The sequence below is a fragment of the Trichosurus vulpecula genome, chromosome 7, assembly GCF_011100635.1.
Source record: "Trichosurus vulpecula isolate mTriVul1 chromosome 7, mTriVul1.pri, whole genome shotgun sequence".
NCBI classification, from domain to species: domain Eukaryota; kingdom Metazoa; phylum Chordata; class Mammalia; order Diprotodontia; family Phalangeridae; genus Trichosurus; species Trichosurus vulpecula.
Genome location: NC_050579.1, coordinates 196,916,547 through 196,934,347, shown reverse-complemented (window position 1 = coordinate 196,934,347; position 17,801 = coordinate 196,916,547). Strand labels below are relative to the sequence as shown.

Here is a 17,801-nt window from a genome sequence, read left to right as displayed (position 1 = left end):
AGTTTAGACAACTCGTTTATTAGGATGTAATGTGCACACATGCACATCTTTCCAACAGCTTTCTATTTTGTATCTCAGAATTATAGAAATGATATAGACTTAGCAATATGCCTCAGTACGTTGGAAAACTAAACATGAGGCCACACTAAAGCTTCACAACTAAATTTTTGGAGCTAAAGCAAAGGCTACCCCTAAGAGAAGAACATGTAACTAATTCACCAATTATCTTCTTGACAGTTTTAGCTAAGAAATTATTTAAATGAATTTCTAATCTTTGAGTAGAGGTGTTAACAATTGGAAGGAGTTTAGTATTTGGAAATTTAAACTCCTACAGGACATACTCACCATTTCATTATTGGTTATTTTTAACAAAGCATAGCATCTTAACCAAAACAAGTATTTTTGAAAATGAAATGCATATGTAAATAGAGTAATGCCAGTAGGATACTGTATTTTGTTAGTTGTTGTTTAGTCATTTATGTCATGTCTATCTCTTTGTGACCCCATTTGGGGCTTGGCAAAGACACAGGAAGAGTTTGCCAATTCCTTCTCCAGCTCATTTTACAAGTAAGGAAACTGAGGCAAACAGGATTAAGTGACTTGCCCAAGATCACATAGTCAAATGTGATTGTTCTTACTGATATACCTGGTGGCACTGATGGGTAGCATACTCATCTTCACCCTCATCTCTCTAAATGGGCATCGCCATACCTCCACATACTTCTTCCTGAAGAACCTGTCCTTTTTAGATTTATTTCTGTCACTGTCCCCACATTTGTTACAAACTCTCCAAACCATACCAATGGTAGTCTCTTTCTTGGGTTGTGTGTCACACTTTTTTTGATGATGTTATTGTAGCATCTGAGCTTTTTCTCCTCATAGTGATGTCCTGTAATCCCTCTGTGAACATATGCCAGCCCCTATACTGTGAAGTTATCATGACCAGATGGGCTTATGTGAAGATGGCAGCTGTTTCCTGGTTCAATGCAGATTTATTTGGAGTCCTATTCTCAGTTAGTATTTTCACTTTGCCATTCTGTGGCTTCAAGGAGATCCACCAGTGTTTCTGTGATGTCCTTTCCTTACTCAGCATCTACTGTTCTGATAAACAAACACCTTACAGTTGATGTGACTTTGGCTATTGGAGTTGGTTTAGAGATTCTCTGGTCTATCTCCATAATTATTTTTTATGGTCACATGTTCTCAACTATTCTAAAGATTACCACCGCAGAGGGTAGGTCAAAAGCCTTCTCTGCTTCTTGCCCTACTTCATTGTTTTCATGATTTTTCTCACAACCAGTATCATTGCTTATCTAAATCCATCCCAGAAATCTGACTCAATTCTAGACCTGTTTTCATCCATGTTCTATACAATGTTGCCCCCAACTCTGAACCCTGTCGTCTACATCCTGAGGAATAGGGATATGAAGATTGCTCTCAGGAAGCTCATAGCCTGGAAATAGTTTTCAAAGAGATTAATACCAAAGTATTTTCCATGACTGTATGTAGCAGGGAGGGGAGGAGAGGCAATAGAGAGGAGACAGAGAAAAGATGGAGAGATAAAGGAGGGAAAAAGGAGAGGGAGAGGAAAGGAGAAAGGGAAGGAGGGAGAGAGGGAGGGAGAGGGAGGGAGAGGGAGAGGAAGAGAGAGAGAGAGAGAGCGCACCAGGATCATGCCAATAAATTATTTTTAATGTATATAGACTCACACAAGTGACTCAGATGATAACTACTTTACATTTCTATAGTCCTTTATAATTTCTAATGTGTTTTCACAGTGTAACATCTGATTCCCCTACAATAACCATAAGGAATGGTGAATAAAGGTAGAATTACCATCATTTTATAGTTAAGGAAACTGAATCCCTAAAAGGATCAGTGCTCTTTTTCGGCTTCACACAGCCAATAAATATCGGTCTTGACTAAAGTGAAGTTTTTTGTTTCAAAGTCAAATTACTTCCCCATTAGATTATATTATGCAAATAACCGTTAAGTCAAAAGTTTGGGTGTATTTTTTTCTTTGGTCCAAATCTATCACTTTATTGGTATTAGGTACCTCCATTGAGGAAACTCTACAAACGTATTCTTGGAGAGTTAACAGGGGAAGTGAGAGTTTCAGTAACTGGCCTAGGGACACACAACTAGTATGTGTCAGAAACAAGACTTGAATACATGACTTCCTGATTTCAAGACAAGCTCTCTGTCCAATATACAGCACTCCCTCAAAAGTAAACCATTAACGTATGGACCTTCATAAAGTATATGACAAGAACAATATTTTGGTTTCTATAAGGTACATGATTATGATTATATGTCAACATTTAAAATAGAATCAGAATTCCATTGGTACTCATGGATATCAGACTTCATTTAACCCAGTTTGTACCCGAACCAGAATTCTATCTAAAACAACCATGACAAGTGGACTTCCAGCTTTCACTCAAGGACCTACAGTGCTGTGAAATATGTCATATACCAAATCAGTTCATTCCACATTGAGATAGCTCTAATTGTTAGGAAGATTTCATTAACACTGAACCAAAAATTTCCTCTCTTCAGGGTAGGATGAATTGATGCAACGAAGTAAGCAGAAACAGAATAATTCTCACAAGGACAACAATGCTGACAAAAAAGCATTAAAATATATAAGAATTCTGATTAATGCAATAATAAAGGCTCCAGAAGACCTCATATGAAGTATATTATTACTATACTCAGATGAAGTATATAGTGACAAAGTTATGATGGATGGGAGATGGAAGTTAGCTTACTAATACTTTTGACAGGGTCATAGTTTGGATTCATTTAGATTGACTATGCTTATGTGTTAAAAGGGATTTTTTTCTTTCTTCTCCTTGTTGTGTTTTGCTATGTGTATGCTTACATGAACACTAACATTGCAGTTGCAAAGAGAAGGAGGAAACAGGAAGGGCAAGAAATCTATATTTTGGAAAGTTTACAAGTCTGAACTGCATAAACCAGTGTAAAATATCTGGGAATTTGAGAGCCATATGTTTAATAGAGGTGAGAGTTTATTTGGGGGAAAGACAAAACAATACTCAGTCTCCTGAGAAACAAGACAGAGAAATCTCCAGGAGGGGTTGAAGTAATCAATAGTCATTTTCTATTTCCCTAGAAGCGCAGTGACACAGCCATCCTGAGCTTGAAAAGAAAGCCATGCCTCCATGAAGGGTTGGGGAGTGAGTCACTTGAAAAGGAAATTCACAGTCTAGAAGTCCATACTCGTTCCCATGAAAAGGCAGGGATAGCAAGTTCCTTAAGCCCTAAACTCTGGAGTGAATGATAGCTCCACCATCCCTGATCACCAGCTCTAACTCATGGGTTATATTTTTATAAGAATAATCCACTTCTTTAAGAAGTTAATCAAGGGGGGTTGGAGCCAAGATGGCAGCTAGAAAGCAGGGACTTGCTTAAGCTCTCCCCCAGGTCCCTCCAAACACCTGTAAAAAATGGCTCTGAACAAATTCTAGAGCTGCAGAACCCACGAAATAGCAGAGGGAAGCAGGTCTCCAAGACAGCCTGAATGGTTGCTGGGAAGGGTCTATCACATGGAGCTGGGAGCAGAGCACAGCCCAGCATGGACTGCACCAGGATCAACCAGAGCAGGAGTTCATGGAACAGGACATAGGGCCCTGAATCATTGAGCTAAAACAATTACAAGACTTCTAAATGCTCAAATGCCAAAGACAACAGACCAGGTCATTGGAAAACTGCTGGAATGGAGTGAGAGGAGTGCACAGTCCACTCCAGTCCCCGGTGCACAGGTGGTGCTGCTCTGCGGCTGCTTCCAGAGCTCCTGCTATGGTTGCTTCTGGCCCCAGCCTCACCCCGTGGGAGGAATTAAGTGGCAGATCAGAGTGGGAGTGCAGAGCCTCCTTGGATCTGGGTCACAATCCTGGTTGGTGGTTCTTGGGTGAGGACGAGCACTGGTGTGGCAGGGCTTGATGTGTAGAAGTAGCTCTGAAAACAGCAGCGCAGACCCTAAAGCTTGGGACAAAGTATTCTCCACTCTACAAGCAGTCATACTCTGTCAAAAAAACTTAAGGGTCAAGTAGTTGGCTGGGAACATGAAGAGGCAACGAAAATGGGCTCAGATACAGACTTAGATTTTGGAATCTTTCTTTGGTGACAAAGAAGATCAAAACATATAGCCAGAAAAAGTCAGCCTACATCAAAAGCCTCCAAGAAAAATATGAATTGGTCTCAGGCCATTGAAAAGCTCAAAAAGGATTTGGAAAAGCAAGTTAGAGAGGTAGAGGAAAAATTGGGAAGAGAAATGAGAGTGATGCAAGAAAATCATGAAAAACAAGTCAATGACTTGCTAAAGGAGATTCAAAAAATACTGAAGAAAACAACACCTTAAAAAATAGACTAACTCAAATGGCAAAAGAGTTCCACAAAGCCAATAGGGAGAAGAATGCCTTGAAAGACAGAATTAGTCAAATGGAAAAGGGGGTTCAAAAGACCACTGAAGAAAACACTACCTTAAAAATTAGATTGGAGCAAGTGGAAGTCAATTATAAAACAGAGCCAAAGGAATGAAAAAATGGAAGAAAATGTGAAATATCTCATTGGAAAGACCACTGACCTGGAGAACAGATCCAGGAGAGATAATTTAAAAATTATTGGAGTACCTGAAAGCCATGATCAAAAAGAATGTTTAGATATCATCTTTCAAGAAATTAACAAGGTAGAGCAGCTAGGTGGCACTGTGAGTAGAACACTGGCCCTGAAGTCAGGAGGACCTGAGTTCAAATCCAGCCTCAGACACTTGACACACTTACTAACTGTGTGATGTTGGGCAAGTCACTTAAACCCAATTGCCCTGACTTCCCCTCTCCAAAAAATTTTTTTAAAAAATTATCAAATAAAACTGCCCTGATATTCTAGAGCTAGAGGGTAAAATAGAAATTGAAAGAATCCACTGATCACCTCTTGAAAGAGAGCCCAAAAAGAAAATGCCTAGGAATATTGTCACCAAATTCCAGACTTCCCATATCAAAGAGAAAATACTGCAAGCAGCCAGAAAGAAACAATTTGAGAATTGTGGAAACATAATCAGGATAACACAAGATCTAGCAGCTTCTACATTAAGAGATTAAGGGCTTAGAATATAATAGTCTGGAGGTGAAAGGAGTTTGGATTAAAACCAGGAATCACCTACACAGCTCCAAGGCAAAATATGGATTTTCAAAAAAGATAGAAGACTTTTAAGATTTCCAAGTGAAAAGACAAAAGCTGAATAGAAAATTTGACTTTCAAACACAAGAATCAAGAAAAGTATGAAAAGGTAAAAAAAAAAGAAAAATCACAAGGGCCTTACTAAAGTTGAACTGTTTAGTTTACATTCCTACATGGAAACATGATGTGTATAATTCATGAGACCGTTCTCAGTATTAGGGTAGTTGAAGGGAATATACATCTATATAGATGGAGGGCACAGGGTGAGTTGAATATGAAGGGTTGATACCTAAAAAACAAAATCAAATTAAGGGATGAGAGAGGAATATATTGAGAGAGGGAGAAAGGGAGAGATAGAATGGGGTAAATTATCTCACATAAAAGTGGCAAGAAAAAGCAGTTCTTTTGGAAGGGAAGAGGGGGCAGGTGAGGGGGAATGAGTGAATCTTGCTCTCATCAGATTTGACTTGAGGAGGGAATAACATACACACTAATTGGGTATCTTACCCCATAGAAAAGTAGGGGGAAGGGGATAAAAAAGGGGGGATGATAGAAGGGAGGGCAGATAGGGGGAGGAGCTAATCAAAAGCAAACACTTTGAAAGGGGACAGTGTAAGGGGAGAAAACTGAGTAAAGGGGGACAGGATAGGATGGAAGGAAATATAGTTAGTCTTTCACAACATGAGTATAGTGGAAGTGTTTTACAAAATGATACATGTGTGGCCTATATTGAATTGCTTGCCTTCTTAGAAAGGGTGGGTGGGAAGGGAAGAGGGGAGAGAATTTGGAACTCAAAGTTTTAAAAGCAGATGTTAAAAAAAAAGTTGTTTTCATGCAACTGAGAAAATAAGATATACAGGCAATGGAGCATAGAAATCTATCTTGCCCTACAAGAAAGTAAGAGGAAAGTGGATTGGGGTGGGGAGTGGGGTGACAGAAGTGGGGGCTGACTGGGGAATGGGGCTATCAGAATGCACGCCATTTGGAGTGGGGGAGGATAGAAACGGGGAGAAAATTTATAACTCAAAATCTTGTGGAAATCAATACTGGAAAAGAAAAAAATATTGAGTCATAATGATGTGCTAATAAAAAAGATTAAATAAAATCAAAATACAAAAAATTTAAAAAAAGAATAATCTACATATCCTGATATAATAAGGAAGCAGACAGGCTCCCATAAACCCGAGAGAGAGAGAGAGAGAGAGAGAGAGAGGGAGATCGCAGAGGCCAAATTTGAATAAAGCTCTCTATACTTACAATAAATGGACAATGAATTGAGCTAAGAATTGAACAGGAGGAAGAGAGCTCATGAGATTGCCTTTGGTAGACTGCAAAGTCATTTATGGCTCCAAAGTATCATTCTGAAATAAAGATGTCTATCTTTCTATCCCTCCTCCTCTTCTTTCCCTCTCCATCTCCCCCTCCCACACATACACACCCTTCCTCTCCTGCCTGCTCCTGTCATATTGCTCTAACAACTGTGAAAGAGATCCAGCAACATCACTGTGACTCCAATTAGACAATATCCTATATCCCTTACCCGCTAAATCTTTACATAGATGTATTACTATTACTACACCATAGACTAAAAATTCTGGAAAACCCAGAGATAAATTATTTCTAGGAATTCTGTATGCATTGGACAGAGATGCCTTCCTCTGGACCCCAACAAAGTCAGATTCTATCCTGAAAGCACATGAAGATTTGTCCTATATCATCTCTGGAATATTTGGGGACATGAGTTCATGAAATATTCAACTACTTTAGTCCCTCTGGATGAGATGTTTATACATTTCTTCTGTTTCTAGAATTCATATTCTACTGGGTACCCCAGACATCACACACTTTCTTTCTTTTCTCAGTGATTCACAGGAAATTGGCAAGGACTACCTATTTCTCTCTTTCATTTCCTGGATCCTTCAGGCAAGTGGTAAAGGATGTCCTTTCTCTACGTACTTTGATATGTTTACCATAGTGTCTGAATATGTACTAACACCCTCAGTTGCCCAGTGAGCAATCATGAGTAGCAAAGATTTTAAGAAGAAAAAGAAATTCAGGAGAACCAACATATCATCAAGGACAATGTATGTAATAATGTAATATGTAATAATATAATGTAATGTATGTAATATTATAATACGTACTAATATAAGCAACATTCTATAATGCTTGCAAAACTCTGGGAAAAAATGGAAGCCAGCCATTTGTTTTACAGGTCTTCTATGAAGACAAAGAGTAGTCATTATAATTACATAGTACTTGGTTCAATTTTGTTTATTGTTTCAATTTACACTTCCGTAATTGTACATGGTTTTCCTGGTTCTGTTTTCTTCACTCTGTATCACATCCTAACATATCTTCTCATGCTTCATGGTCATAATTTCTTATGGTGTAGTAATAGGCCATTATACTCATTTACAAAAAAATTTTAACCATTCCACAATTGAACACATACATGCTTTAGAATTCCTTGCTACCACAGAAAGGGCTGCTATAAATATTGTTGTGTATATATGGTCTTTCTATCTTTTGCTTCCATGGAATACATGCCTAGACAAAGAACCTCTGTGTCAATAGATAACACTGATTTGTTGATTCTGCTTCAAGACCTTTCCCATCTCTCCCATCACACAAGTCACTACCATAGTTCAATGCCCTGTCACCTCTCACCTGCAGTACTCAAATATCCTGCTACCTGGTCTTCCTGCATCTAATAACTTCTTCTCCAATTCATACTCCACACAGATGCAAAATTGTGTGGAGTCCTTAAAAAAATCTGATTCTGTTTCTTTCACTTAAAAAACTCCCAATTATATGCTAAGACTGGCCATATGGTCCATCTTCCCTGTTCCATTACTAATGAGCTACCTGTGAGCAGAAAATATTTTCCTCTATGGACAGAACAACCCAGGATTGAGGAAAGTTTCTGCCTTCTGAATCTATCCAGACCCCAAGTGAATTATTTTACCATGCATCGCACATCCATAATTCCGCTAAAGTTTTGGCCTCAGAATTTGATGAGCTATTATATAAGAAGTATGAAGAAAACTCCCAGGGGAACTATATTATTATTCAAGTTTACCAGTTCATGGGAAGAATCAACCCTTACACTTTCTGGAACTGTAGAAATAGGATCTAAAATATTGATGGGTTTATATCAACCCTATGTATGAGGGGTTTTCAAAGGTTAGGAGATAAGCAAATGCATGGTCACTTGGCAAGTATTTTATACATTTATTATGAATTGTTCTCTACTTCCTATACGCCATTTATTTGCTTAGCAATATTTTGCTAAAAGTGGATGTTAAAGCATGAAAGAATGTATGTTTGCATCTAGGAAGACCCAATTCAACTAGGCCAGTGCTTCATGAAAATGCAACAAGTTTAAAAAATGAGATTTCCAATCAATGGATTGGGGATCAGAGCTAAATTCCAATTGGTTGGGTCCACAAATTCACTCATCTCTTGACACCAAGGTAATGCTACCTTGGCAAGAGAAATGGAACTGAATGATAAGAGAGTACTGATTCTCTGAGAGCCATAAACAGCACAGTATTTATCCAGTATTTCTGCTCATAAGTACACGTGCAAATCACCCAGTTGAACATCTAGTGGAAGGCTATTAACATTACTGGGCACTTAAAATATATACATATATTAGTTAGATTTTGGTTGTGTTCAACTGTGCAAGACTTAAACATTGTCAAGTGCAGTAAATATCTGCAACAAGGAAGGAGGACAGCTTAGAACATCTATGAAATCACCTGCATTTACTTCTAATGCTTGTGGTTTTTAGTTTAGAACAGTTACTGGCTACAATACCTTACTACTGTCTAACAATAGAAGGAGCCAGCCTAATGGAAGGTCTTAGAGTAAGGACTAGTTAGATTTTAGTCCTATCATTGTCAGTTACTAGCTTTAAGATGATGTAAAGTCACTGGAATTTACTGAGTTTCCATATCCTCTCTTATAAAATGGGGATTAATATCTTTTCCTAGCAACTTCATTGAGTTATTGTGTAGGTCAAATGAATTAATATATGTGAATATCCTTTGTAACTACAAGACATCATACAAATATGGAAAATTACTAGTCATATAACTTTCCTAAACCTATCATGAATTCTTGTTATCTCTAGTCAAAAAGGTGTTCCCTTAACTCCGCATTTTTGAAAGATCATTCTCTGCTCACCTAGAACAGAGTTCTGTTAGGCTAATCTACTGGCTAAGTTAAACTGCCCATTTGATTGATTGATTTCTCATCCATTAATTAAAGTAACTAATGGTAGCATGGCATAATAGAAAATTGGCCTTGAAACCAGGGAGACCTGAGTTCATGTCCTATCTCTGACACAGACTAGCTGTGTGACCCTTAGCAAGTCACTTAACCTCTCTGTGCCCCGGGAAGTTCTCTAAAAGTTTGTCACAGGCAAAGTGTTGCACCAATCACAGGTCTGTACCAAATGAGAGAAACTATATGATTGAGTTTACCAAATCAATCTTCTGTTTTAGAATCATTCTAAAGACAATGAAGTAGGTGATGAATAAGGTAAACTGAGATAATTCATAAAACTAAAATAGGTGAATGCAAGTCATTGCATGGCACATAGGATGTTCTGCTAAAAATGGAGTGAAGATTCTGAAAAAGGAGGCGGGGGGTGTAGTGCATTGAGTGCTAGAAAGGAGTTAGGAAGACACAAATTCAGATCCTGCCTCAGATGCTTGTATTCAAGTAAATGAATTTCATTCAGTCATGTTCCTTATTGGTCAAATGGTTGCTATTCAATCATTTCAGTCATGTCTGATTTTTCTTGACCCAATCTGCAGTTTTCATGACAATGGTACTAGAGCATTTTGATATTTCCTTCTCCATCTCACTTTACAGATAAGGAAACTGAGACAAACAAGGTTGAGTGACTTACCCAAGGTCACACAACTAGTAAGTACCTGAGAACAGATTTAAACTCAGTGAGATGAGTCTTTCTGACTCCAGTCCCAGCACTCTAGCCACTGTACCACCTAGCTGCTCCTATCTTTCAAATGGAGATAATAATACCTATCTCAAAATGCTGATGTGAAGATCAAATGAGATAATGTGTATGGAGTGCTTTGCAAACCCTAATTGCCCCATAAACAGTGGTTATTGTTCTTATCATCATCATCATAATTACTGTTACAATATGCATGGGCATATTGTGGTGAGAAACAACTACCCCTGCTATGCCTTCCTTTCCTTCTCCAACACCTAACTCCAACAAGGCAAGACTTTGATAGATGATACTTGAGAAGTGTTGCTGACCACTGCTAGAATGACAGGGGGAAAAGTTAATACATCCCCTTTCCTCTGGCCATCAGTCTCTATCCATGGTCTGTCACACAGAATGCCTGGACTACAGCATTAGTCTTATTCCTCTACAACGTCCCTGACATTGTCCCTTTGCCAATAGGCTTAGCTGGGCCATTTAAGAGAAGCATGCATATGAACAACTACTGCCAACCTCTCTTCCCTTCGTTCCCCTCTCTCCATGCCTGACAGCATGACTGAGAATGACCAAGGGTTTGGAATGCTGTACTTCTTAGTCTAGATAACCAATTTGTTCTGCATTTGTGCAAAAGTTGGGACTTCGTGGTGGGAGAAGAGGAAATAGGAAAAAATAAGCTAACTGACAAGAAGACTTTAATCATTTAATAGAGCATGGGCATGGAGATATAGCGTTATTCAAGCCCCATCACACATACAGTCACCCCCTAGGCTCCAAGATTCTTCACTCTGATGTACTCAGCAGGCTTGTCTAACTGGGAGAACTCTGCATCATTTGGGATTACACTGAAAGTTGAGTGATCAACTCTGCTTTGCTATTCAACTCTATTCTTTCTCAATAGAAAAAGTGTCCATAAGAGTAGCATTGCCTAATCCAGACCATATGTCTCGTTGATATTTGGTCCGTTCCCAAAGGATTCTTCTTCTCAGGCTCCATGTTATGTCAATAATTAACACATGTTATGCTCTCAAGGACATGAGAAGAGGTCAGATCCTATCCTCTTTGTTCTGGCCAACCAAATGGATACATATTTAAATCAACAAGCTTTACTACTACTAAATAATAGGACCCCGGATAAGCTATATAACATGATACAGGTACTAGATACATGATATCATGCAGGTACCAGATGCTGGAGATACCATCATGTAAAATAATAGACTAAATATGCCATCCTCCATCCCAAATATCAATGTTCAATTGAATGTTCAATGTTCACTGTTCAAATGTTCAATGAACACTCCCTAATCAGGGGATGGGAGTCAAAAGAATGTTCCTGTCCCCAACATGTGTTGTAGCTTACCTGAAATACTCTTTGGATTCTAAGATATGTTGTACAGATTACCAAAAGAAAATGCATAATTAGTAGTATTGTTTCCCCATCTAAGCAAATTTTACATATATATAATATATATATATATATATATATCTGTGTGTGTGTATATATATATATGTGTGTGTATGTGTATATATGTGTATGTATGTACATGTGTATATGTTTATGTACATATATATGCATATATATATGAAATGCCCCTCATTGATAAGACAAGCATGTCAAAACAGTATTCCTAACTGGTATAATTGTAAAATTAGACATATTCATTACTTTATGAGTCAAGAGGGTATGGCAGAAAAGTGGTTGCCTTTGTGATGCCATTTAATGAGTTTAGGAATGTTTCTTGTCCTCCCCCAGATATTTCTGTTAAACTTTCTGAAATACTCCCTGAAATCCCACCATTAAACATGCATTTCTTTGACCTGACTGGCACCTACTTCAAAAGTTATAGAATCTTAGAACTTAAAAAAACCCAGACAATAGCTAGTCCAACTCCTACCTGAAACATGAATGCCTTCTATCATATCCTTGAAAAGTGGCCATTTAGCCTCTGCTAAAGCTCTGAGTCAGAGCTAAGATGGAGGATTTTTTAGACTAAATGATGAAGTTCTGCCTGGGGAAAGGCAGGAAGTCCATCCCAACAGCTTCTGCAGGGCTCCTTTCACTTCTCTATTCCTGAAGGAATAAATAATTGGGTTGAACACAGGGATAATGACAGAGTAGAGGGCAGTGATGATTTTGTCCCTTCCCAAAGAGAGGTTGGAGGTTGGGCGGATGTAGGTATAAATTACAGTGGAATAATAGAGGGAGACCACAGTAAGGTGAGAAGAACAGGTGGAAAAGGCTTTCTTCTTGCCTTCAGAGGAGCGAATCCTCAGAATTGTCCCAATAATACATCCATAAGAAACCAGGATAAGGGAACAACTCCCCACCCCAAATATCACATCTGCACAGAAAGCTAGAGCTTCATTGAGATGGGTATCAGAGCATGACAGCTTCAGTATGGGTGGCAGCTCACAGAAGAAATGGTCAATAATGAGGGATTTGCAGAAGGACAAGGGGACTGCCAAGCTAGTATGGACTGCTGAGTTGCTTATACCAATGGCCCAGATGCTTCCTGCCATCCCAAGGCAGACACGACTACTCATGACCATTGGGTAATGGAGGGGGTGGCAAATGGCAGCATAGCGGTCAAATGCCATGAGGGCCAAAAGAAGAGCCTCTGAGACTAAGGCCCATGTGAACATATACATCTGGGCCATGCAGCCTGCAAATGAAATGACAGCCCTCTGAGAAAAAAGGTTGGCTAACATCTTGGGAACAATCGTAGATGTACACAAGAGGTCAATGACAGACAAGTTGCCCAAAAGGAAGTACATGGGTGTGTGAAGCTGTTGACTGGCATAGATGGTGAAGAAGATGAGAGAGTTTCCCACTAGAGCAGTTACATAGATGCATAGGAAGGACACTAACAGAAACAGGCGTAGCTCTGGCAGACTGGAGATTCCTACCAGTATAAATTCTATTTCCATCGACTGGTTCTTCATTCCAATAAACTAAAGATTGGCCTTGAAAAGAAGTCAAAAGAATAATGAGCTAGATTCAGTTCAAGTCAGTTCAATAAGTACTTTAACACTTCTTTTTTTATTCTAGATCATACGATGTCCTTTCAAGAATGCCACCTTGGAACGCATATTTTATATCATCTTTTATTCTCCCACATTTTTTATTAAGCCTATCTTGAGGACATTCTATATGCATAATGTTGTTATAGGTGCAATGGAGGCATAAGAGGAAGGGGAGTACCAAGGAACATGTCCCTTCTCTAAGAGGTGATAATCTGATATATTTGCAGAGACAACACACTCATAGAAAAAGTTATGCAACAGGGGAAAACAAGACAATTAAGCACCCAAATGAATGCTATAATAAAGTACATTTACATAGCAAATTATGATTACAAAATATTTTACCTATTCTGATTTGTCATAATAACTTTTTGAGGTAATTATTTCCATTTTACAAATGAGGAAATTCACAGACATAGAAGTTCATAGACATCCATTGAACTTTCTGAATTCACACAACAAATCCACGTCTTTGGGGGTTTAAATTTCTTTTAATTCAAATGTCTTCTACTACACAATGCTGATGAAAACATTCAGAGGAGGAAGAGATTGGTGCATGCAGGGGATGTTTAGAATGAAGGACACACAGAAGAGGTGAAGCTTGAACTGGACCTTGAATTAAAGGATGATCAGGATTTGGATAGTTGTAGGGGGGATCTGTATGAGCCAAGGCTTGGAGTTAGAATACGAATGCTCTGTGTAGGAGATTCTGGTTCAAAGGTTATTAGGTGAAAGAGAAAAGCTAAGGAGTTTGAAGCATTGAATATATTGCCTTGCATGTGTTAAGTAATCCATAAATAAGTTTTAAATTAATGAATCAGTATTGCATAAAATTCCTTAACTGGGAGCAGGAAATTCAGATCTTCATCCTAGTCTAGTCATCAGCTATGTAATTTCAATTGGACTACTTGACTTCTCTTATTTTCAGTTTCCTCATCTGTAAAATGGGGTTGGGAAGTACTAAATGGTCTTATAAATCCCTTCTAGATCATTATATGACCTATCATTATATAACCTATTAAAATATTTTCAGTTTTCAAAGGACCTTTAAAGGTTAGCCTAACTATGTTTGTGCACATTAGAAAATACAGATTTTATATTGTTGGGTCTAGTTAATAATTTTTAAATAATGGTTAATCATCATTTTGATTTTTTTTAAGTTCCTCATTCCTAAAGAAGAAATAAAGTATTTGTATCACTTCTGTAGAAATTACATTTTAAATGATTTGAAGATTGGGCCCTAAGATCCTTAAAGAAAAAAAAGGAAATGAGGTTATTTATTCCATGCTACACTACATCTTCTCTGAGTCTCAGTTACCATTTCTGTAAAAGAGGTAATATATACTTAATAAAAAGCATTTACAGAATTTCTAGGCAGATCAAAGGAGATAATCAGTATACCTTTGTAAATAATTATTTTAAAAAACCTACAAACCTGAACTACTGCCATCTCTATTATTATCACTTGTGGCACTTTCCCCTACTAGATACACTAAATAAAATAGACTTAGGCACAAACTGATTAACAATAAGGACTCACCTGTGCAAAAGACTGTCACTTTTCCTTTTATGAAAGTTTTCTGGAAAAATGAGAAAGGCTTTCAAGATTTGCAAACATCAAACTCTATACACAAGGCAGCTATCATCATCGTCATCATTTGAAATGGATATGAGAAGAGGAGACATAAAGAAAATGATGTTGTTAAATTTAATACATTTGTTTTTTAAAAGGTATGTAACAAAAGTTCACAGTGTTCCATATGTCTTTTTCTTTGTCTATTGTAATGCTCACATTTGATGATAATAAAGTTTATAATAGAAGAGAAAATACAATTTTAAAAAAGGGTGACTAAACAGACACGTCTGTAGGTCCACATCACGAAGGGCTTTATTGGAGCAGTTGCTAAAGATTCTTAAATTGAGCTTATCACATAGGCTAAAAATACAGTACCAGACAATGCCATGGCATCCTCCTGGTTTTGAAGGCCTGTCCTCCTACTGCTATACAACATGCTACATTTTTCCCACAGTCATACAGGTGGAAGCCACAAATTTCTATTCAAATCCCAGAGTCTTCATCTGTACTTTTTCCCTATATTTAATCTAAGTTCCTCATGGTATAACTGAATTCTATTGATTTCCTCTGTCCTTGTTACATAGAACCTCCCTGGTTTATACAAGGCTCTTTTAAACCAGTGGACATTGTTAAAAATCACAGACCACAAAAATTAGGAGCAGTCTTGGAATACCATTTAGTCAAGCTCCCTATATTCAGACAAATAAATTTCTGACATCCTGGACATGGGGTTGTCTATTCTCTTCTTGAAGGTCTTCAGGGATGGAGATTCCACACCCTCCCTGGGGAGCCCATTATATTGGTTTATCACTCTAATAGTCTTTCTTATTTCTAAATGATGTATGTGTGTTTCTAGCTTCTCATATATTACTGCATGTACCTTCTCTGAGCCTTAATTTCCTCTTCTGTAAAATAGAGATAATAATCCCTAAAGCATCTATGTTACAGGAGGCTCAAATAAGATAAGACATTTGTGTGTTTAAAAACAGAACATTAATCAGCCACAAACATTTAAGTACTTACTGTATATCTGGCACTGGGAGTAAAAATACAAAGAATGAAACAATCCTATTCTGAAAGAGCTTACACCCAAGCATTAGATGTAACAAGTATGTGTATGTGTGTGTATATGTATATATACATATGTGTGTGTATCTGTATATACTGGCTGCATCTATAACATCTATATATTTGTTGCATATATATTCATATATACATGTTGCATATATATGTATACATATAAGTGTGTGTACATATATATGTATATATATATATGTACACATATGTAGAGAGGAATTCTACAAGGCAGAAGTGAAGAAATACATTCCAGGCAAGAGGAATGACCGGTTCAAAGGCAAAAAGATAAAAGTGTCATATTTGAGGAACAGAATGACGGTAAATTGTAACAACAATGCTGCTTGTACCTACTGTGGAAGTGTAAGACCAAAAACACCAGCACACAGGAGGGCTTTGATCTGCTTTAAGCAATTTACAACTTTAAGGGTTTTACAATCTCATTTTAATTAAACATACATATATCATTCACTTAGTTCAGGGGGAAAAGTCAGCACCCTTAACTTCAGAGAAAACACAAACAGAAATTACAAGCAGAAATTATATAAATAGAGCAAATAACAAAAATCAGCAGACAGGGCTTCTAAGCGTCTGTCCATAGCAATACATATATAGTTTCCAGAGAGAAGCACCAATATCTGGGTTTTCAAAGCTGGGGCAGGGGGACTCTACCCAGAGTCTCATCTGGCCAAATCACAGAAAGAGTTTTCCAATGAGTGAGCCCCCAAAGGAAAATGCTAACCTTCTTCAGGGTCAGAGGGCATTACAACCATGTGACTCAAATTCATGTGACTTGGGCTTTCTTGTGACTTAAGCAGGTCATCAGAGACTCTTGAATCGATCAAAGACTCTTGATTGAAACAAAGGCAAGACTCATTTGAAGGCATTTGATTGCCTTAGTGCAAAGAAGCATTCCAAAAGAAAAAAAAACAGCAAAAAATCCCACTTTGCTTGCCATTCCATCAGTGTAGGTGGATTATAGAGTGTGAGAGGTAGAGCAATGTACAATGATGGTGGAAATATAGGTTGAGGCCAAGTTGTGAAAGGCTTTAAAAACCTTTTTTCTCCTGGAGGCAATAGGGAGACACTAGAATTTAATGAGCTGGAGAGTGACAGGAACAGATCTTCACTTAAGCAAGGGTGTGCTAATAAATATTTAGCAACTGGCTCACCACAAAAAAGTATGCTGGAAACATTTTTAAAATTAATCTGCATTATTAACAATTTCTTCATTACTTTATTAAGTCTGGACAATCAACAAAGTAATAATTCAGGCCCTGGTTTGCAGTGTTTTTTTTTAATTTCTGAAATGTAAATAAATGCTCACACTGGAAATTTAGCATTCTGCTCTCCCCTAAACAGGTCAAGCTGACTCCAGAACACTCATTTGGCAGCAATATGCAAGATGAACTTCAATAGTGAAAAGACTTGAGACTGAGAAACCAGTTAGGATGCCATTGCAGTAATCCCAAATAAAGTGGTTATTGTGTGAGTTGAGAGCAGAGGTCAGTTCCAAGAAATGTTATGGAGGTAGAAATGGCAACATTTGACAATTTCTAGTTATAATTATGAGACCAATGTTAAAAGAAAATCTCAGGATTTTTTTAAAATGAATCTTTTTTAATTTGAGTGGTTTTTATAAATCTGCTTATTTTTGTCTGAGTTATGCCTCCAAAGAGAGATTAGACATGAAATGACTTAAATAATGCACTGACACCTCTAGGAGAAGAAACTGGGCAACTCTGTTTAGTTGCTTTTCCACCCCTCCCAGGAGGCTGTCAATGATTAGAACACTTTCCACAAAGTTTAAAATGCTTATGAAATTGTAAGAGTTATAATAATACCAGGAAGACCACACTCTAAGAGATTTCATTTAGTTGTTGGCCTACCAAAAAGGATACCGAATGATTGTTTTTCATTCTACACAAATACCCTCCAAAA

General features: G+C 37.7%; 1 protein-coding gene across 1 annotated transcript; it reads right to left on the bottom strand.

Moving 5' to 3' along the window:
• Positions 1-12,154: 12,154 nt before the first annotated feature.
• Positions 12,155-13,114, bottom strand: LOC118857760 (olfactory receptor 13G1-like). The gene has a single exon (XM_036768286.1). The coding sequence runs from the start codon at positions 13,112-13,114 to the stop codon at positions 12,155-12,157; it is 960 nt and encodes a 319-aa protein (XP_036624181.1).
• Positions 13,115-17,801: the final 4,687 nt, after the last annotated feature.